General features: G+C 51.5%; 2 protein-coding genes across 2 annotated transcripts; both read left to right on the forward strand.

Annotated features, from left to right (window-relative positions):
* The first annotated feature begins 393 nt into the window (after positions 1 to 393).
* On the forward strand, positions 394 to 4,698 carry NMB (neuromedin B). Its single transcript, XM_005142508.3, has 3 exons — positions 394 to 543; positions 969 to 1,171; positions 4,419 to 4,698. The coding sequence occupies exons 1-3, from the start codon at positions 408 to 410 to the stop codon at positions 4,464 to 4,466; spliced, it is 387 nt and encodes a 128-aa protein (XP_005142565.1). The 5' UTR covers positions 394 to 407; the 3' UTR covers positions 4,467 to 4,698.
* An 8,681-nt stretch (positions 4,699 to 13,379) lies between these two features.
* Positions 13,380 to 20,778, forward strand: LOC101879743 (dual oxidase maturation factor 1). Its single transcript, XM_005142526.3, has 7 exons — positions 13,380 to 13,650; positions 14,433 to 14,596; positions 15,489 to 15,546; positions 16,123 to 16,257; positions 16,410 to 16,623; positions 17,787 to 18,001; positions 19,521 to 20,778. The coding sequence occupies exons 2-7, from the start codon at positions 14,450 to 14,452 to the stop codon at positions 19,733 to 19,735; spliced, it is 984 nt and encodes a 327-aa protein (XP_005142583.1). The 5' UTR covers positions 13,380 to 13,650; positions 14,433 to 14,449; the 3' UTR covers positions 19,736 to 20,778.
* The last annotated feature ends 1,022 nt before the right edge of the window (positions 20,779 to 21,800 follow it).

Genomic DNA, 21,800 nt, shown 5'->3' on the forward strand with positions numbered 1-21,800 from the left:
GGAGAGCCTGGCCCATAACATCTTTGAGCCCAGAGCGGCTGTGCCTAAGTGTGCCATGGGTGTTGGCTGGTGTTCCGGTGAGGCCAGTTGGAACACCATGGAACACTTTGCTGGGCAGAGAAGTGGGAGGTGATGGGGAGTCGGCAGTCTGGGCTGAGAGGGGTGAATTCAGCCTGGCCACCTCCTGCGATGGCCCCATGGATGTGTGAGCACAGGCAGAGCAGCGGTGGGGCTGGCACCGTGTCCAGGGCTCGGGATGGGGGGGGACAAACAGCGCTAGGAGGAACCCTCGGGGCTCCGGGGGCTACGGCTGAGGGCGCCTGAGGGGCGGGCGGGAACCCGCGGCCGGGCGGGGCCTGTCCCCGCGCTCTATAAGGGCGGGCGGCGGCGGGTCCCGCGGGGTGGTTATGGCGGCGCTGCAGTGCCTCCTGCTGCTGCTGTGCGGCGCCGCGCTGGGCCGCGCAGTGCACCTCGACTTCGCTGAGCACCGCAGCCAGGCAGCCAAGATCAAGGTCAACCCCCGCGGGAACCTCTGGGCCACAGGTACCGCTGGGGGGGGCGGGGGCACTGAGCGGCTGAGGGACGGAGCCTCCCGGCGCCTCTGTGCCGCTGCCTGCAGGGAGCCCCTGCTCCCTTCTGGACCCCGCAGGGCGGAGGGGATGCTGAGGGGTGTGGGGTGGGCAGATCTGGGCAAGAAAAAGGCAATCTCCTTGCAGGTCTCTTGGGAGCAGCTCCGGCACTGCTGCAGTCCCAGAGATCCCGGCACAGGACGGGGAAGTTTCCCAAGTGTCCCGTGTGGAAAGAGGACCTGGGATTTCTGGAGTACTCACTTTGATGTACTCGGCTAATTCATTAGGTGTCCTCGGTGCTTCTTGTTGCTGTGTGCCAGTGTGAGGTAGCAGATAACAGCTTCTCCAGAGCTGCCCTCCCCCTGTGCTTGTGCAGACACCCAAGTGTGTTTATTGCAGGTCACTTCATGGGGAAGAAAAGTGTCACGGGCTCCCCTCACCTGGAGCCGCCAGAGGAGCCTGCAGTGCCCATGGTCTTTGGTCCCTCTCTCAGAGCCTTGCTGGAGGACATGATGGAACTGCTTACCCGTGAGCTCTTGAAAATCCTCTTGCAAGAGAGACTTTTGTATGAGAATCAAGGAAAATACGACCTCACTGACCAGGTGAATACTGGCTAAGCGTGAACAAGATGCTCAGAACAGGTAGAGGTCTTAATCTGCAACAGCCAGCTTTGCTGGGAGCACCTGAGCTGCTAGAGGTGTATTTTCCCCCTTTCTACTCTTGTTAACCCTCCTTAAACCTCTTTAACACCCCTTTAACATAAATGGACCAAAAAGTCTCCCTGAGCTTGTGCCTAGCTGGGCAGTCTTTGGTAGTCCCAAATGCTTGGGAAGGGTGTGAGGATGAGCAAGAGATCCTGTAATGGAGCTGTAGCAGTGGTGATCTCTAGCTCAGGGTTTGTTAATAAACTGCAGGGTCTTCCTTGGGCAGATGCAGACTAGGATGGCTGGCCACTGTGGGTATAAAGAAAGGTCCCCTTTTCTAGTCACTGTAGGGGAGATTCTTCTTCCCCTCTGTTTCTTTAGAGATTGGTCAAGAGGAACATAGCTCCATGTGTGAAGGGAAAGGAGTCTGTCCTGCAAAGAAGTCTTGGGTTCCTGATACCCCCACTTCCCCACCTTGGCTCTGTGTTGCTATGGTCAGGATCCCTCAGTACTGAGCAGCACATAGTTCTGTGAGCTTGCCTGGCAGAGAGGAGGTGTATCTTAGTTGTGCCTCTGCAGAGCGGGTCTCACGGAGCAGGCAGGAGTTCCAGCAGTCCTGCTGTGCATCAGCAGATCCTCACTTTTGGTGTGGCTTTTGCCTAGTAGCTCACGTAACTCCTAATGGAAAACCTGCCCCTGGGAGCAATGCACACACACAGACCCTCATACAAGATGGAACTGCTTGCTCTGTGTTACGCTGCTGTCAGTCACCTCATGCATGCTTCCCTCGTGTCTTGCCCTTTCTAGTTGCTGCAGGAAGTAACTGAGTGCCTACAAGAGATGGAATTCTCTTAAGTGGGTCCTACACATGCTGTCCCACTGAGCTGCTGTACTCTAGGAGCTATTCATTAACACTGCGCATTGGTAAAACTACTTCTGTTACCCAGGTGTAGGCAGTGCTGGCTCCTCTCTGCTTTTTTGGGAAGGCACAGCTGGAGCACAGCTGCAGGGTCGTAAGCCTGAGTGGCACTTCTTGTTCAAGTACCTTCTTGACTTGGTTTCAGTAGCCTAATGTAAACCGAGGCTTTCCAAGAGGGCTTTCTCCCATCAGGATACAGCAGAGTATGAGCCTTGAAATGCTGTGTGCTGTGACTGCTGTGCTGCTGTGGCTTTTGCTGCTTGGATGCAGCTGGAAGGGGAGGGAGGGCTATCAAATTCCTGGACCCTTCTCCATCCTCCCTGGGGAGCCTTTGAGAAGTGTGTTTGCTGCATTACCTGCCCAAGATGATGAAAGGGTTGGTGGATGTGCCATTCTGCCTTGTTCACTAAGATGTATGTGAGCATGTGGTGTGAGTTTGTGGTCTCTGTGGCTCTCCTCTGGGTATGCAAGTCCTTTGGTTACTGCTCACAGTGCAGACATGTTTCGTTGGAGGCTACCTCCAGCACTGGAGCTGTACCTTAGGCTGCCAGCTGGGTGCTGATGCCTTCCAGCACTCACTGCCAAGGCTCAAAGGCAGGTCCTGGCCAGGGGTAACACCCAACACTGACATCAGCCTTTGGCATGTGGGTGCTGAGTGTCAAAGCTTGTCACTTTGAAATCAAAGTGATTTCATCACTGCCCTGATGCCTCCTTGATGGGAGGTAGGATGAACACATGTGGCATCACAGCTTAGGTGCCTGATGAGCAGCGCCTCATATCCCTCACCTTCTCCCAGCCTCTTGTTTTCCTTGCCCAGTGCCCAGCTGTGCTCATCCTTGTGGTGGCTGTGGAGAACTTATTGGGTGATAGGTCTGGTTATGCCCTTCTCCTGAGCACATCGTGAAACTCAACTCCTGCCTTCCTGCTCCTTTCTGCACCACCCATTCCCCAGGGCATCCTTGATTCTAGGCTATAGGTTGATATTGCAGGACTGCTTCTCCTGGTGCTTTGAGTGCTGTCTGTGTTCTGCTTTTCAATGAGACCGTTTTTTTTCTTGCTTCTGTGAGTGACACAGTGCTAATGCAAATTCCTGCCATCCTGGCAACTTTTCCCCTCAGTGTGACTTGTTGGACATGTGGGGTCAGCATCCAGTCTGTGCTTGAACTGGTCTGTGTGCTGTGTTCACCTGATAAGCCTGTTTAATAGCTTTGCTCTGTTAAACTCTTTCTGCCCCCAGCTCAGGATCTGTCACTTGCATCTCAACTCAGTTTAGAAAAACAAAGATGCTTCTCCCTTCCTTGCCCCCCCCTCCATGGTCAGCAAGGCAGGAATGAATGTGCTCTCCAACTGCTGCTCTGCTGCTGCAGCACAGGATCAAAGGAACTTTTGCTGAAAAACTGAGAGGGCTTTTCCTTTTCTGAGGGTGTCATTGATCATTCACAAGTGGGTTTCTGCATTCTGTGGGGTGCTTCATGAAAGTCATGAAATAAACCCCAAGGCTTGGTCTTTTTGCTTGCTCTTCCTTCACCTGGGTTAGTCCTGCTTGTTGCCCTTTGGTTTTGTCTCAGGATGTTTCCCATGCCTTTGCAAGACAGGAGTCCACATGCTGGTCCATGCTTGTGATTACAGAAATCACACAGAGCAGAAGGGGTTTGCAAACTGGGATTTCTGTTTTGCCCATTTAACCCATGTGGCAGGCAGGGCTCAGTTCTCAGTGTGCTGGGGCTTCTTGGTGTCTCCCTGTTGCTATGTGTGACCAGGATTTGGCTGGCAGAGAATTGTCCCCATCCTATGTCACCTTCTTGGGTGTATGGTAGTATTTCTATAGGAGACAGGGTGGGACCATGTGTGGAATAAAATAGCTCCATGGGTGTTGGGAGAACCCCTCTCCGTGAAGGTGCTGCCCTGCACAGCTCTGGGACCTCTGGGCAGTACACCATCACAGAAAATCTCTCTCTAACAATTCCTTGCTGTGGTTTGTGCCTCTCTTTGCCTTCTGTGCTGAATCAGGCCCTGAGACTGCTCTTGTTCCTGAAGCCCAACCTCAGTGAGTTGGTGCAGTTTGCCTTTGATGTCTGTCAGCTGTGGTCCAGCTGGTGGAGCACAGGACGGGAGGTGGGAACTGGGCTTCTATCTCCTATCCTTTCCTTCTCATGGTCCCCAGCCATCCCTGATGAAAGTGGTCCAGTATGGGACATTTTTTTGATGTTCTGCCCCATGGTACCCACAGATGAGATTGGTATAAAGTGTGTGTGAGTGTTCTCACCCTTGTGCCTTTTCTTGTAGGAGACAGGGCTTTTAACAAAGGTGCTGGAGAAGTATTTTTCAAGCTAAGGAAATACAGCCGTGGAAGATGAGGTCTGCAGCTTGGCCATGCATGGCACACAGAGGAGAGCATCGTGCTTGTGTGTCACTGTAGCAACATCACTTTTTATTTATTCTCTCTGTAATACTGTTTCTAGTGAGTGCTTGTGTGAAAAGCGGAGCCTCCCTGTATATTGCCTGTGTGTTTTCTGCATTCCTCATGTCTGATGAACCCCTGGGAATAAAGCTGGCTCTTTGCACAGACTGGCTCCTATCTTTCCATGGGTGTGGGAAAGCTTGTTGCAGGGAGCATGGGGAGAGAGAGCAGCTCAGTGGGTGATGCAGGGAAGCTCCTAGCTGTCAGCAGCTGGGGGGGGGGGGGTGGGGGTGGATTCAGTCCCTGCAGTCTCTGCTCACTGAAGGAGACTAACTACTGCATGACAAAATTACAAGCTTGGATGAGCTGATTCCACCACTCGCTGCTGGAGCATCTTTATAACCCTCTTTGCTGGAAAGATTATCAGCATTACAAAAAGCATCTTGGTCATGGCATTGCTGGGATTTCTGGTTCAAGCAGTGTCCCTTTCTTGGGAGACCCCAGGGTTTACTAGGGGCTTGTTGGCCTTGGATTGCTCCTTGAACCTTCTGCTGTCCCTCATGTGCTGATCACTAAACACTTGGCCTGTTTATGTGCCTGATTTGGGAAGGTTGCACCTTCACCCTGTGCATGTAGTTAAGCACAGGAGCAGAGGTAGAGTTTGGTGAGTAAAACTCACGTCTTACAACTTGATTGCCTTAAACATTGCCTGCAAGACCTGATGCTCCCCATCAAATGCCCCAGTGCTAGGGCTCTTCATCCTTCAGGAGAGCAGGACCAAGCTAGTTTTCCAGGAGGCATGGTTCAGCTCATGCCAAGCATGATCTCTGCCTCACTGGAGCAGTTGCACAGCAGCAGCCCTCAAGGAGAGTATCACCTTGCTAACTCTTGGAGCCCTCCCAGGTTCTCCAGCCTGCTGCTGAACAACCGACCTCTAGCATCACAGCAGCCTCTGTTACCTTTTTGTATCCTTCGTGGTCTCTGACCCACCAGCTTTACTACAAGAGGTGTCCAGCTGTCCTGAAGTCACCTGAGCTCAGGACTGCAGAACCCTTCCTCCAACCTCTGTTGTTTTGCCCAGGCTTGCTGTTGTGTGCTGGGATGTGGGTGACCTCTAGCTCGCCTTTCATTAGCTGTAGCAAAGCCTTGGCTTAAAACTAGTTATAAGCAAGAAAAGTAATGACATAAAGTATTGTGCTTGACACCGGAGCAGACCAGATGCCCCTCAGCCAACAGTGTGATGGACTGACAGCCTAATGGCATTCCTATCATGCTGTCAGGCCATGGGGCCACCAGCTCACATCCCGCCCACACAAGCTTATGAGAGGACAAGCAGGTTTCTGACCATCACAGGAGAAACCTGCCATAAGACACCCAAAGGAGATCCTCATTCTCCCACTCATCTAGCAAAAGCCTGTCTGTCTGTCCCCCATGTCCTCCCATCACTATCTTGTGGGTTGAGCTAAAGGTGGGGGGGGTCACTGGGTAATTACTGTCATGGGCAAAACAGACTCGACTTGAGGAATTAATTTATTGTCAGTGAATATACCATAATTATTTGAGCACTGATTCAGGTTTTTGGAAGCAAACAAAACCCCAAGAATTTTCACACCTCTCCTCCCCTTTGCCAGTCTCAACATTGCCCCAGCACCACTCCTCCTTCTGCAGGTTAAACAGAATCACCCTGGTGAAGGAACAGGCAATGGCAGGGGGATGCAGTCAGGCCACAGTAGGTTCCTCTTTGCTGCTCCTTCCTTCTTGTTTTCCTGTGACCGCTCAGCACATATCTTCCTTTGGGGCTGTACCCGGTCTGTCATGGGCTTATGCACAGGCTCCAGCATGGATCCTTCATGGGCAGCAGTCCATTTGTGGAGTGCCTGCTCCACCATGCAGCCCTGCTTCATCCTCCTCTGAACTGCTACGCAGACGGCTGGAGCAATGTTAACCTCTGGACTATATGTTACTGAGAAGCAAGGTATCCAGCACCTGCCTTGAACACCAACCTAGAAGCACAGGATAACAGGCTGGAGAGGATCTCAGCAGAGGTCCAGCCATCTGCTCAAAGCAGGGGTTCAGCTCTGAGGTCAGACCAGGTTACTCAGGGCTTTGTCCCATCAGGTCTTGAAACCTCCAGGTATGAAATCTGGGTGACCTGTTCCACCACTTAACTATTCAGTGTTTCTCCTCCCACACAGTCGAGCAACCACTCAAGCCTGATCCCACCAATCCCTCTTCAATTTAAATTACAAACTGAGAGGGACAGAACAACTTCTGAGGGATGCCATGGTTTGGCAATTTGTCTGCTCTGCCCTGGTGTCTGTCAGCACAGTGCCCCATCACTCACCAGGTTGCGTGTGTTCTTTGGGGATTTCCAGGAGCAAAGCTGCGGAAAGGAGCAAATTCTTCAGTTTGTTTTTTGTTTTGTTTTAGTTTTCGGCTTTCTTTTTTCCCCCCCGGTTCTGCTGCTGTAGTTCAAGGCTCCTCTTTGCTGCTGCGTGGACACCAGAACTTGCTCACAGCAATTTGTTGCTTCTGCACAGCACCATCAGAGATGCGGTGAGGCTACTGACTCAGCTGAGGTAGCACAGAGCACGCAGCACAGATCCTCAGCTATAGTGACAATTCAGAGCATGGATCTGTGCTCCTTGCTGCTCTCCCAGACTTCCCCACAGCCTGTGGCCATGGTATGACCCCAGGGGTGGGAAAAAGGTTTAAAGTGACATAATAGAAATGGAGACAAGGCGCCTTCACGGCATTAGTTTCTGTTTACTTGTCCGACTGCCTCCTGAGGAGGAGCTGGCTCAGAGGGATGTCTGTGGAAAGCCACTGCCACCACTTGGTGTCATTGCTGACCCAGGCTTAGTGAAGTTCTTCCTGTCTTTCAGTCAAACAGGACTGGTTCTCCCACTATGTCCTCAGCAAAGACATCAGACTCCAGCTGGTGTGCTCCTTCCTCTGAGGTATCTTGAGACCTCTCTTCCATAGGAAACCAAAAAACCAGGCAATGAAGGAGGGCAAGAAAGAGGCAGAAAGGACATTAGGTTGCTATCATGACCAAAACAAAGGTCCCATATGTGACCCTGCTCAGGAGGATATTTGTACAGCGTGTGTACACCAAATGCTGCTGCTTGAGGCTAGAGAACTGCAAAACCTTTTTTATGGTTTTTCTTTGCAGCATTTTGTCCTGGCAGACATGAGATGTTAGTCCTAAATGCATGAAAGCAGTTCTAGGGCAGTAGGGACAGAACCAGCCATGGAGCTGGGTGAGAGCCCTCCTGTGATATAGGACCTTCTACACAGGGCTCCAAAAACCATCAGGGAGAGGTCTAACACAACCTCACTTTGATTTTCTATTAGTTATGATGCAATTTTAACCTTTGTATGGTGCTGAGACACAGCCAGGAATAAGGTGTTAATATATGAAGTAGTTCTTCAAGTTCATGGTGTATATATTATAGTGAGCAGGACATTGTACTGAGGAATAGCTTTGCACTGGTAACAGGCTCCTGTGCTCCCAGAGAGGAAGGTGACATAAGCTGAGTCCACCTGCCAGCCTTTGGACTCCTTGTACAATGCTGAGGTTGTACCAGGACTGTGGAGCTGGCAGACATTCTAGGTAATTGATGGCTTTTAGAAAGCACATGCAGGTCAGAGCTGCTACACTGTGGTGTTCTCCTGCTGTGGGGAGACAATCAAAGTGGTAATTCAGGCAAATCCCATTTTGACGAACACAGTAAAACCCCTTCCTACACTATGCAGGACCTAGAAAGAGTAAACTTAGGGCATTCCTTTCTTTCCGTTTCCAGTGCACCTGTGGTTGTGGCATCCTCTATCCTCCGCTGTGCAGGAAAAATTTTGCCTCCAGGAGGAAACTGGTACCTGTTCCAGGTGTTTTCAAACCAAAACCTATTGCACAAACTGTCCAGGATGGTGGCACTGACCAGGGAGCCACCAGCCTCCAGCACCCCCTGAGGAAGCAGCTCCAGGCTGTCCATGCTGCTAGTGTGGAGGGCAGCAACCTGCTCCAGGATCTGGATGCAAACACCATAGGAAGGAAAGGGATAAGATAGCTGCCAGCAGGGCAGGAGGACTTGTGGGAATACGTATCTGTGACTTGGGCCAAGGTGGACTCTGTTCCCCTTTCCTGATAAAATACCTGTGGCAGTGCTGAACCTCAAAGACCATGTCCTTTCATGGAGGGCCAGCTTCTCAGCTTCCTCACCAGCCATGTGCCTTTTATCCAGAAGGAAAGGAGCAGACACTCTAAAAGGCTTTAGTGAACAAGCTGGGAGGTCTGTGAGATTATGGTAGGAGGAACATGGCCACTAGATTTGTGTGCTAGTGCGAGGACCTCTGAAGGTCTCTAGTTCAACCTCTAACTCACACCAGGACTGTCACCAACTGCAAGACACTATCCCAAGGAGATGGTTGGTAGAACAGAACCACTGGGGAGGAAGAGCTCTGCACCCTACTCCACAAGCCTTTGTGATACCTGAAGCTGGTAGAGGACATGCACGGGAGACACGGCCAACCTCAGGCCACATCTTAGACATCAGTCTTAGACATCTTCCACCATAGTGTTTGTCCTCCTGCTTCAAGTCTTCAAGCTCATCCCAGTGGTGGGGGTCCAAGTCACAGTAAAGGGACTCTGAGTTTGTAATAGGTCCTTGGAGGGCTCTGCAACAGCAAGGGGTTCTTGCAAGACCTAAACTGGTTGGAAGATGATTCCACAAACCCTACAAAAATGTGTGCTGGTTCCAGCTGGACTGAACTATTTGTTGCACATAAGCTAAGGCAAGGCCACCTCTGCCTGCAGGCTACCTTCACTCCATGGAATATTATTTTAATATTAAGCAAGCAGTGGGTTGTGGTTTATCTGAAACTACCTGACAGGAGGTTGTAGTGAGGTGGGGTTGGTCTCTTCTCCCACGTTACCAGTGACAGAACAAGAGGAAACGGCCTCAAGCTGCACCAGGGCAGGTTTAGATGGAGCTGAGGAACAATTCCTTCCCCAGAGGGTGCTCAGGCATTGGAACAGGCTGCCCAGGGCAGGGCTGCAGGCACCATCCCTGCAAGTGTTCACACAGTGTGGAGACGAGGCCTCAGTGCCATGGGTTAGTGGTGGCCTTGGCAGTGGCAGGCAACAGTTGGACTTGATCTTAAAGGTCTTTTCCAATCTGGTTGATTCCATGTTTCTATGATCTTACAATACCTCTGCCCACACACTGCAGACCAGCCCTCGAGCCTTTCCACTGGTTTTCAGACCCATGCAATATTTCTTATTGCACCACCAGCTTTTGGCACTTTTGCCTGGATGGAAAAAACAGATACTCAAATGATCTTCTCCCCACAGCCAGGTACAGGGTGCAAAGTGCTTGTGTGTGCTCGCACATTGCATTGCAGTCCAAGGTGGGGTGGCATTGCTTTGTGCATTGATTTCAAGGCTGGCAGGGAGACACTGGAGATAGGAGTTCCATGGAAATAAGTGTATCATTTTAATTAGGCCTCTAACAACAGGGATTACAAGAGAAAGCTTCTCTTGCAGCCTGGGACCAAGCAGTGCATCATCAACAAGCCCTGGCAAAGCCTGGAAAAGTTCAACTCGCTGATAGTTACGTCAAAGTGGCAAGAATGGCTGTTATCTGTGCGGACAGGTTCCCCAAGCTGGAGTGGCAAAATCCCTCATGAGATATGGCCCAACACTCATGCCAGGGCAGCAGAGCTCTGTCACAGAAGTGGAGCCCTCAAACTGAGGTTTAGAGCCAGTCTTGGAGCTGACAACCCCATTTGCTCTTTAGTGGAGAGGCAACATCTCTAACATAGATGCAAGATAGGCAGTGATGTCATCCCCCTCTCCTGCGTTCTCTCAGAGTATCAGGGCCCTTGCTCAGGCCCTCCCTATATCCCTCTGCTCTAGCAGCTGTTGCAGAGCTGCAGTGCTGGGATCAGGGCAGGCTGGAAGGGGCCAGGCACTTGGGGTCTGTGAAACAAGAGAAAAGTGATGGACCTGCTGCCCCTCAACCAGATTGGGCAATCCCAGCAAAGGTATGACACCTGGGAAGGAACAGGGACCAGCCCCAGCCCCACATCAGGGGGTCCCTTTCCCTGGCACAGGCAGGTGTTTGACCGCTATTGGTGCCCATGGGGTCAAACATAGAATCATAGAATAGTTAGGGTTGGAAAGGACCTCAAGATCATCTAGTTCCAACTCCCCTGCCATGGGCAGGGACACCTCACACTAAAGGAGTCTCTGGGCAGGATGGAGATATTCAGAAGGGCAATGTTGCAGCTGGGTTTCTGTCCTCTGGGTCTCTGACAGCATGTGGAAAGCTGCAACAGCACTGGCAGTAGCTGAAAGCTGTTTAGGGCAGGGAGCAAAGATGATCAAGCAGCTTCAAGTAAGATGGTCTTCCTGCATGTGCCTCTGAAGGTCCAGGCCATAGGAGACTTGTTTCTCTCCTACATGATGGCTCTTGGAAGGGGCAGAGGTCTGATCACACAACATAACTTCGGGATGATTTCCTCAAAGTGGTGCTGAAGCCGCTCCTGTTCCAATTCCCACTAGGATGACGGGTGGCTGCTGCTGAGCTCTGCATCCATGTGCTGGCAGCCTTCTTTGCTGACCTTGAGCTGTCTCCATGATGAGATATGAATCTCAGCGCACTGGGCAGTGCAGTGGGCAGCAACACCTTCCCCTTCTCTCAGAATCTTTAAGTAACTTCCAAGTAGAGCTGGAAAAATAGATCCTTGCAAATATATCTAGAGCCAAGTCACAGACGCAGCACTGTGAATTTCTCTGCTCCTCCACCTTTCCTCCTGTTCCTCCCTTCAAGCTGTTTCATTATTGGTCATTCAGCTGTTGCAAAGAATCCCAGGCAAAGATATGCGTCCAAGTGTCTGGATGGGACTTTGGATGGGCTTCATCAAACAGAGCCTCATCATGATCCAGCAGCAGCATCCACTACATTGGGGATCAGGCTAGAAGTGTGATAAGGACAGCCAATGGGGCCGTCCATGGGCACAAACACCATGTCTGCCCATGGTACCAATGGGTCAGGCAGAAATCCTCTGAGCAACGGGTGGCTTCTTGGGGTTCCTGCTCCATCCCCCAAATTGCCTCCCTGCCCAGGCATGTCCCCATGCCTTCCCCGCCTTGGTTCCTGGCACCATGAGTGATGGTGGCTGATCCAACACTGCGTAGTTGCTTGTGCAAGAGGTGATAGGTGCTGCTCCCCTTGTTCTCACCTCCCTCAGATGACCTGGATCGGGTGACTTATCCCTAATCGCCCCATCCATCGCTCACAAGCGTATGAGGCAGAAGCTGCCTGATAAAACCCCTGTTACCATCATGACCTCATGCTTTCTGTAGGACCTCTTCATGGATGCAGAGTGCTTAGTGAGGGGTAAATCCAGAAATTTTCCCACACTTACCAGCCCACAACCCCATCAGCACACCAGGGAAGTGGAGCATCCTGCCACCCGTCACACACTGTTTCCGAACAGATGAGGGAACCAGAGCAGTCCATGGGCTCCACCAGTGTCCTTGCCTAAAGACGCTATGTTGCAGGATACTTCCCTCAGAGGAGGGAAACTTCCCCCCTGCACACTTTCATTTTTGCCAATAGGGCAACTACCCAAAAGACACCTCTGTGGTGCTTGTCTGAACATCACAAACCTCACAGTGCCTCAATCCTTTCCCCAGGAAAACCCCATACACTGGTTTGGCCAAGCCAGTGCAGAGCCCTGCTGCCTCTCCCAGATCCAGGGAGTGCAAGGAATGCTGGCCTAGCCCCTGGCCAGACCACTTCTCATCCCGCACACCACCCCACATGATATGTGGGATGAGAATCTCATTAATTAATCTCATCCCACCAATTATCAGGCACCTCCTCAGTTATCCCTGACCCCGCTGGTATATCTCTTTCCAAGAGGTCCAAAGCATCACGTGTGTCCCCTCAGTTGCCCCCAAGGATCTGTGCCATTTGCTGTGAAGTCCACATCTTCCTCTGCTTTGCAGATACTTCCAGAGCTGACACCACATCATCAGCATCACCTGCACCAGAAGACACCTCTGCAGCACAGCTCTGCACACACTTTTCCCAGCCCCAGGGAGGGATTCAGTGTTCAGACTTGGTAGCACTAGGCTGGGACTTGAGGGGAAATAGTGAAGTCTTTGCCCAGAAATGCCTTTATTTCCTGCTTCGCCTGAATTAAAACTTAGGTTTACCTCCCCCTGCCAAGCACAGCTTTCCAGGGCACCTAGCCAGGCCTGCTGCTGGGATGCAGAAAGAAGTACCCAGGGGACTGCAGGAACTGTGCCAGCTTTGGAAGGAAGCCCCAGATGCAGGTCAGGAGAGTGTTTCTGCTGACCTGGGATCTCTTGGCATCAGTGCAACCTGCTGCAGCCAACCAGAATGCCAAAGAATGAACGCAAGCCCAAAAAGTTTGAATCTTCATGATCTCTGCACCATGGCCAAGTGAGTAACTTGAGCATCTGCTGCATAACAGGGCACTTTGACTATATGGATCACACTGGGATCCCTTGTAGCCCCCTTCAGATACTGGAAGCTGCTCTGAGGTCTCCATGCAGCTTCTCTTCTCCAGGCTGAACAGCCCCAATGTTCTCAGTCTGTCTTCATACAGGAGGTGCTCCAGCCCCTGAGCATTCTCATGGACTCATCTGGACTTGCTCCAACAGCTCTGTCCTTCTTATGTTGAAGACACCAGAACTGCACACAGTGCTGCAAGTGGGGTCTCAGGATTGCAGAGCAGAGGGGCAGGATCACCTCCCTCTACCTGCTGGTCACGCTGAAAACCAGAAGGCAATCCCTGCCTTGGATCATTCACCTCAGCCACGCTGCACAGCGTGGAGCCACCTGCAGCTCCCTGCCTGTCCTGGGGCTCAGCAACAGCACCAGGGGTGGTCAGCTGTGGGTAAAGCTGGATCCAGCCACCTCTGGAGGCGGGCACCGTGAAAACACTGAGAGAAACACTGCTGTGACACACTGGTCTGGCTTCTTGCCCACAGCCCTGGGAGCAGCGCAAGCGAGCAAGTAGCATCCCGGAGCACGCTGCGGCTCCACACGGCAGCCAGCCCTCAGGATCGGAGCGGCACAGGTAGGATTGAATCTGGGAAGGGAACTAGGTGTTTCTGAAGCTGCTGCTGGATGGTCCCCATTCCCTGGGGGATGGTGAGAAGCCCTTTCCTAGCAGGGAAGCAAGGAAGAACAAGGAAGAAACGTTGGCCGAGTGCCATGGCAAAAACCCAGGGCTGGCTTCCTGAGCAGCATTCCTCTGCCCGCCATGGCACAGCACTGCCTCAAGCCAGCTCCTGGGACAGAAGGTTGGCACCCTGATGCCAGAGACAGGCAGTTTCTCTGTCCCCTCTGGGTTATTCCTGTTCCTTTGGATGGTGAGGAGTTACCTCGAGCCAGGGCTCAGTGAGCAGCAACTGATGGGGCGCAGCCTGTGTTTTCATGGTGATTCACAAAGTGCCCTGAGCACAACACCCATAAGCAGGAGCCAGGTTGCTTGATAAAGAGCTGAACCAGGGAGGGTGGAGGCACAGGCAAGAGACTGGGGTGGAGAACAAGCAGAGGAGGGGGACAAGAGGCCCAGCAATGTGTGCATGTATTCTTGTTCCATCATGGGGACAATCTGAGCATTGCAGCACATGTCCCAGTGGCTTCAGACCTGTTTTGCTCTGGGATGTACTCCCCATCCCAGCCACGGGGAGATGGAGGGTCCCGTGGGAGATGCCTGAGTGAATGCAATGTGAACGGGCACTGGGGATTCACATGCTGGCAAGTGGGAGCAGATGGGTCTGTGGAGAAAGCTGGGTGGGGTGGAAGTGAGGAGGTGATTTTCTCCCCAGTGTCCCTCTGGGTGTCTATTTCCAGCCCACACAGGCAGGAGGATGACTCTGTGGAATGGCTCCTTCCCCTTCTACCCTGGTGCCAATCCGTGCTTCCCCTTTGACACCACTGGGGCCGTCATTGTGTCCATCTTCCTCTCCATGTTGGCCACCTTCATCATCATCCTGCCAGGGATTCGGGGCAGGGGGGTAAGTAGAAGGGCAGGGGGAGCTCAGCCATGTGGTCCCTGCCCTGTGCATCCCAGATGCCTCCTCCTTCCCAGACTCGAAAACAGACTTGGGGAGCAAACATGCCCACAGGTTCATGGCCAGGCCTTTGGGATCTCTGGCAAGCCATGGGGGTGAGTTCCAGCCCACCCCAACCCATCATGTACCCCCATACTAGAGCCACTAAAATCTACCCAACATTTACAAGGCACCTAGATCTGTGCTTGTTTGGATTTCACTGTCAGCAAGCCTGGGTGACTTCACAGAAGTAGAAAAATAGGGTGAGGCTCAAAGACTTTGTTCCATTTTTCCCAAAACCTGAGTAAAAGAAGGAAATATGCACTGTGTGTGCCCCAGCACTGCTCATGGGGCTCTGTGTGGCCAACAGGCCCTTGCATGCTACATGCTTGTCGCATGCTTGGTCTTGCAGCAAAGCTGGCCAAGAGGTGGCTTCCCCCAGGGAACACACTGAGAACCCACAGCAACTGCTTTTGTCTCCAGATGTGGCTGGCTGCCAGCACATCTAAACACATGAGGTTTGGGGAAGTGTGGAAATCCCAGCTCAGGACTATTAACGGGAGTGTCTTCATCCTCCTTCACAGTAAAAGGGACAACATCACTTTCCCAAATGGGCTGGTCTTGACCTTCTTTCTCTGCCTGGATCTCCCAGCTACCTCCTGTACCCAAAGGCAGGGATCCCCCAGCCACGTGTGTTCCTGGTGGCACCTGCTTGCAGAGCCTGTGGGGCGACTCCTGAGGGGAGACACAAGCCTGTTTCTCACTGTCTGGCATTTCTAAATGACATGCTTGGTGCTCAGGTCCCCGTGGCACAATCTAACTGAGATTTGTCTCCCTTCCTGTTCACCCCTTGCAGCGACTCTTCTGGTTCCTGCGGGTGGTGATGGGTCTCTTCGTGGGAGCAGTGGTCCTCAGTGAGTACCAGAGTCTGGGGGGGCAGAAGCTCAGGGACGCCCGGGATATGGGATGAGAAGCAAGGCAAGGGAGGGTGAACAGAGCAGCCAAGCACCAGCTTCAGCTCACAGGATGAGTTTATGGGGAAGACAGATGCCCATATGCACCCGTGACCTGGCTCCAGCAAGTTGTGGGTGCTGCATCTGTCTCATCTGAAGGCTTGCAGTATGGATAGACCACCTCCCAAGGAGTCACTGGAAGCCCACAACCAACTGCCAAGAGGCAGACAAACTGGGAGGTGCTTACATGAGGACCAGTTCTTAGCCAGTGCCCACATATCAGCCCTATTGCCTCTAGGAACTGCAGACTGCACTGGGTCTGGGGAGAAACCAACCCAATCAGGGATACCAGGGCTATGTGTCTGGGCTGATACTGGGGAAGGACATATAAGGCTCCCTGGGGCTTATAACCCAGGCCTGTTCCTTGGGATGGGGTAGATGATGTTCAGGCTATGGTGGCCATCAGGGCAGGTGCTTCCAGCACTAGGTGTCTCACCGCCAGACTATAACTAACTTACTATAACTAACTCTTCACAGCCATACAGTTCACCAGGGACTGGGAGACCGGCTGGGTGACAGCAAACACCTCCTACAAGTCCTTCAGCCATGCCCTGGTAAACGTGGACATTGGGCTGCACATTGGCCTGGCAGGGGTGAATGTCACACTAGTGGGTGAGTGCATTTCACACCAGGAGAGGACTGGGTGCAAGTTTGGCAGCCATGCACCTGGGTAACCTGTCTGTGTGCCCTTGAGGTCCCACGCCAGGAAGTCTTGGAGCTGCCTCCAAGGCTGAGAAAGGTCCTTAGTCTTCATTATCTGGCAGGAAACCCAGTGCATCAGCTCAATGAGACCATCAACTACAACGAGCACTTTGCCTGGAGCTTTGATGCAGACTACGATCACAGCTATGATGAAGGCCTGAAGAAGGGGCTCCCCAGTCCCATCCTCTACGTGGCGGAGAAGTTCACCTCCCAAAGCCCCTGTGGTGTGCACAGGCAGTACCGCATCTCCAGCCACTACGCCTCCCTCACACTGTGGTAATTCAGAGCAAGAGGTCAGCCCTATATCTGCTCACTGGAGAGGTGGAAAGAACCAGGCAGAGCACAGGGAGCTTGATAGAGCCACCCTCTTCTCTGTCAGGCCATATCAAAGCCTTGGCTGGTCTCTCTCACCCACCATTTTGCAGAATCAGGGATACTTCCTGCACTGCCTGTCTCCCCAGAGTCCTCTTCTGTGTCCTCTGGCATGATGTGCAAAATTGCATTTGGAGAAAAATTATTCCTCATTTAAAGGAAAGCAGATGCAATTGTGTAGGGTGCAAAGTCCTCTCCTAAGGGAGACGCAAAACCCTAATAAGATGTGCTGGGATTGAGGGGATTTCCTCTTACATGCCAAAGATGGCATAAGACCTGCTTGTGGGGAGCAGGACAGACTGTCAAGAGTGTGCTCAGAGGCTGTCTTATGGCATTGAGTGGAGAGCTCTTGTGTGTGTTGTCATCACTGAGTCTCAGAGCATCCACATGTGTCTCAGAGGTCATGGGAAAGGCACTGCAGGCGAGAGTGTGTCCTACGGTTCCCCCTCTAGACATAGGCTCCAGGTCCCTGCCACATCTCCTTTCAGAATTAGAACAATTTGTTAGGGTCACCTCCCCAGTGAGCTAAAGCCAAACCCCATGCACAGGGCAGGGCTGGCAGCTGGGCTCCCTCCAAGTGCTGAATCAGATGTGGGCATGGCTCCTTGTGTGGTTCTCCAAACAAGGCCTCCCTTGTTGCCATTCTCCCTTTGAACAGGTGAGAACTGCCTGGGAGCAGCCACTTGTGGAGAACCACTAGAGTAAGAGAAGGAGAAAAAAAGACCTCTAGAGGTTTTACTCCAGCCCCTACCCAAAGCAGGGCTCATGTCAAAGCCATATCAAGGTGCTTAGGGCTTCATGAACTTCAATACTGGATGTCCCCAGGCATGGAGACCCTTCTCCAGCACTGTGGGACTTGTCCTGCAACTCCACCATTCATGCAACTATGGAATTGTTTGGGTTGGAAGGGGCCTCCTTAGATCAGTCTGTCCAGCCTACCTGCTCAAGCAGGACCAGCTAGAACAGGTTTCCTAGGGCAGTATCTTTCCATTAGGACGTGGAGAGGAGACCCTCAGAAGAGGCTCCAAGCATGATACCTTCTGCTCGGTTTTGTGGTCCTTTTTCAGGATGGCCTTTTGCACATGGCTCGTTTCCATCCTGTTGTTCTCCATGCCCATCCTGCTCTATGGTGGCTACATGCTTCTGCTCACTGCCGCACTGATGCTCTTCTCACTGCTCTTCTTCTTCACTGCACGGAGCACTACTAAGTGCCCCATCCGGTTTGGCACAGCTACCTTGAAAACAGACTATGGAGGATCCTTTTGGCTGACATTAGCAACAGGTGAGTGCTCAGTTTGCTCATGGGGTTTTTGTTCTCCATCCCTGCAGCAATGATGCTCAGTGATGCTTCAGCAGCACCTCATCCCTTCTGTCTCCATGGCTGGTTGCAGAAAATTATGTTTTATTTTGTTTTGATTTTGATTTTTTTTTTAATGGAATACACGAATTCAGGATAACATCAAGATTGGGAGAAAAAGAGCTCAGCAGCCAGGACACCCTAATGGCCAAAGTTATCTGCATGGAGGTGTGCTCAGAGGAGTACTGTGAAAGTCAGAGTCAGGGAAAGACCTGGCCTGGAAGGACCCTTGAGGGTCTCTCTCCCAGCCTTTGGCCAGAGCAGGGCTAACCATAAAGCCATATCAGCCTTGTTCAGTTGGATGGTGTTTGTCTACATGACTAGAGACCCCCTCTGCCTCTCAGGACCTGCCCCACATGGTCCCACTCATGGGCAGCAATTGTTTCCTTTTCTCAAAGTGGAATTTCCTGCGTTATGACTGTGCACCTCCGAGAAGGAGAGTGGCTCTTTGTCGGTAGCAGAAGGTGGAGATTACATCCCCTTCTAGGCTCCTCTTTTTCAGGCTAAACAAACCCAGCTCCTCATGCCTTTCCCCATACCTGGTGGGCTCCAGACCCAACTCTCTCAGCTATTTGCCAAGTTCATTGCTTTTTTGGTACCTCTTATGAAGGCATAACATTTAGATCCCATCAGAGGCACTTTTAACTTTATATCAGACCCTAATAGTGAGATTCTTAAGAGTCTTCTGCTAGTAGTACTGAAATAGAAATTGAGAAAGTTTGTGAAGTTTAGAAGCCAGATAGGCTGCATCCAAAGAATAAATTATAAAGAAACAATAGGGCTGGATAAAGAAATAACTCTTCAAGGAATTGTGAATTGTGGGGAAAATAATTATATTGTCTAATGTCATATATTGAACCAGAAAATCCATGTAAATGCCAGAGGGAGCAGAGCAGTACAGTCTGACAGACACTGAAATGTCTGTTATAATCTCAGCTCTTTCAGATAAAGAAGGAACTTTGCCAAAGTAACTTCCAAGTTATCTGGTAGCTGTGTAAATCCAGTCACTAGGACACATGAGAATAAGGTCTATGCATTGATTAGTACTTAAGTAGGGCCAGACTATTCTGAGGTCATTTTGTAGAGGAATCATGTTCAGTAATTTTCTTTGCCTTTAGTTTCTCCACCTGTTAATAGGCATAATCTCCTCAGAGACATGGGTTCGTGGTGGTCTTGGCAGTGCTGGGGTAATGATTTGACTTGATGACCTTAGAGGTTTTTTCCGACCTAGCTGATTCTATCATTCTATTCTACGATTCTCTTTTGTGCTGGGGTACCCAGACTGACGGCAGAGTCCACATGTGGAGATGAAAGTAGCACCTTCCCTTGACCTCCTGGCTGATGCCATGTGCTGTTGGCCTCCAACCCCAGATCTGGGTCTGGATGGGTCTGGGACACAGCAGGGAAGAGGTGCTAACATGTCTCCCCATACTGTGCATTGCAGGGCTGCTGTGCCTGCTGCTGGGGCTGGGTGTCATCATCTTCAACTCTGTGCAGCCAGAGAAACTGAAGCTTGTCTTTAACCTGGATGAGAGAAAGGGAGAAGAAGAGGAGGGGTGGGACAAGCCCTACCTGCCTGCTGAGCCCAGCTCCTCTGCACAGGACATGCTGATGGTGCCCCTGGGTGAGCTTTGTGAGGTGACAGCCACCCAGCAGTAAGGGTAAAGCCTGAGGACACCCCTTCTGAATCCACACTCCTGTCCAGCTACACCAGGAGCATGGCTGGCAAGACATATAAGAGCTGGGTGATGAGAACATCCAAGCCAGGACAAGGGTCTCAAATACGGCAACTTGCCCTCTTTTTTTTTTTTTTTTTGTTTGTTTGTTTTTTGGTTGTTCTTTTTGTTGTTGTTTTTGTTTGTTTTTATTTTTTGTTGTTTTACTCACCAGCAGCTGGAAGAGGTTTTGGGGTAGAGACAATCCATGCCTCATCCCTGATTGTCCTGTTACAGGCACTGGGCTACTGCCCTTCCCCTTAGTCCATCCCCAACAAACCTTAAGAGTCCTAAAGCAGACACTAAACTAGAGAAAACAAGAGAAACCAAATAGCTGCAGATGCATAGATATGAATGAAAGGAGTAGAGCCCGTGCAACAGCACCCCCACCCTGAAGGTCCCCAAGAAGTCCCCTCTGCTCAGGGATGGTCTTTCCAGCAGCGGCCAGGAGGAGTGAGGGAAGCTATGCTCACCAGGATGCCCTTTACCTGGTCTTGGTTGGAGAGCAGTTTGGCAAGGAGGCCACGATTTAGTACGATACTGGAGGCTCCAAACCTTGGAGGACTCTTGGATTTCAGACCCATACTGACACCCCACAGCTCAAGCTCTATGCAAGTCCAAGATGTGCTGGGCTGTACACTGGGCTGGAAGCGGCACAGTCAGGGAGTTGATAGTTGGCTCCTGCTTCTTACAGTGCTTATAAACACCCTAAACCACAGCCACCAGCCTGTGAGCAGCCTATGAATTGGTGCTCTTGTAACACTCTGAACAGAGGAAAAGAAGTTTCCATGGGAGGGAAAGAGAGGAGGAGATGGGAATGGAGGTGCTGCAGTGCTCCAGGAGTTGCTGTAATCAGTTAACAAGAGGCGAGCATCACATTGAGCCTGGGAGGGAGGGGAGGAATAATGTTTCAGGTTTGCACCCCTTTAACTCTGTGCAGGTTTTGCAACATTTTTGTTTGTTTGGTGTTTGCTCATTTATTTTCCCCTCTATCTCAATAAAATAATTTGAACCTGTCTTTCTCTTGCCTGTTGATAGAGGTGTCCCTCTGAGGGGTGGCTGGCTGGGGATGCTCTGTTGCTGTGATATGGCAGCCATAGGGAAGGAAAGAAGGCCAAGGCAAAGGCAGAGGTCAGTTTTGGTCCCATATGGGGCATCTGACCATGGCTACTAGGCACAGTGCAATACAGGCAAGTCAACACACTTAAATAGGGCAGCAGAGCACAGGGGCTATATGGGAAGGCATTAGCTCCTGGAGTGACCCTGGGCATGTGGAAGGCTTGATGGGAGCAATACCCAGCTCAGCAGAGAAGTTTGCAGAGGGACCACAGTGAGGCACGGTGTGGTCAGATATGGCATCCTGCCCCATCCCACTCTGGATGGAAGAGCCTTCAACCTAGAGGACCTAGAGAACCCAACAGGCATTTAAGAATAGGTTGGAGCTGAACAACTTGGATGTTTCCAAGGTCATCTATGAGGTGATGTTTCAGCCTGCAGATGGACTAGATCAAGGTGCAACAAAACCCTTTTATTTCATAGAATCATAGAATGGATTGGGTTGGAAAGGACTTTAATATCATCTAGCTCCAACCCCCTGCATGGGCAGGGACACCTCACACTAGACCATGTCAATCCTGGCCTTGAGCACTGCCTGAATTGCCTTGAACACTTTACTGAACTGAAATTCAGCTCTCATAAACTTCTGCCTTTCCTGGCATATTCCCCTGGCATCCAAGCCTGGGGCAGGGGAGTTGGCAGCTCCTCATACCCTGGTGCAGTGAGTGCCTCCAGGAGTGGGGACCATCATCCTTGCAGAGCCCCAGGCTGTAATTTCCGAGTTTGCTCCACTGCTGGCACTGACTCTCTGGTTAGACTGTGCAGCCTGAGACTGTCAGAAGGAGCCTGGGCCAAGAGCCAGGGATTTAATGTCAATTATTTTGCATCTTGTTGTCCAAGAAAAGCTCAGTCCAGCCTGGAAACTGAGCCTGGAGCTGAGGTAGACGGAGGAG

The sequence above is a fragment of the Melopsittacus undulatus genome, chromosome 9, assembly GCF_012275295.1.
Source record: "Melopsittacus undulatus isolate bMelUnd1 chromosome 9, bMelUnd1.mat.Z, whole genome shotgun sequence".
Lineage (NCBI taxonomy): Eukaryota > Metazoa > Chordata > Aves > Psittaciformes > Psittaculidae > Melopsittacus > Melopsittacus undulatus.

Excerpts from the sequence above, each read along its gene's own strand:
- NMB (XM_005142508.3), top strand. The coding sequence starts at position 408 with ATGGCGGCGCTGCAGTGCCTCCTGCTGCTGCTGTGCGGCGCCGCGCTG. Across the intron at positions 544-968 it reads CGGGAACCTCTGGGCCACAG|GTCACTTCATGGGGAAGAAA; the intron begins GTACCGCTGGGG and ends TGTTTATTGCAG. Across the intron at positions 1,172-4,418 it reads AATACGACCTCACTGACCAG|GAGACAGGGCTTTTAACAAA; the intron begins GTGAATACTGGC and ends CTTTTCTTGTAG.
- LOC101879743 (XM_005142526.3), top strand. The coding sequence starts at position 14,450 with ATGACTCTGTGGAATGGCTCCTTCCCCTTCTACCCTGGTGCCAATCCG. Across the intron at positions 16,258-16,409 it reads GGTGAATGTCACACTAGTGG|GAAACCCAGTGCATCAGCTC; the intron begins GTGAGTGCATTT and ends ATTATCTGGCAG. Across the intron at positions 18,002-19,520 it reads TTGGCTGACATTAGCAACAG|GGCTGCTGTGCCTGCTGCTG; the intron begins GTGAGTGCTCAG and ends TGTGCATTGCAG.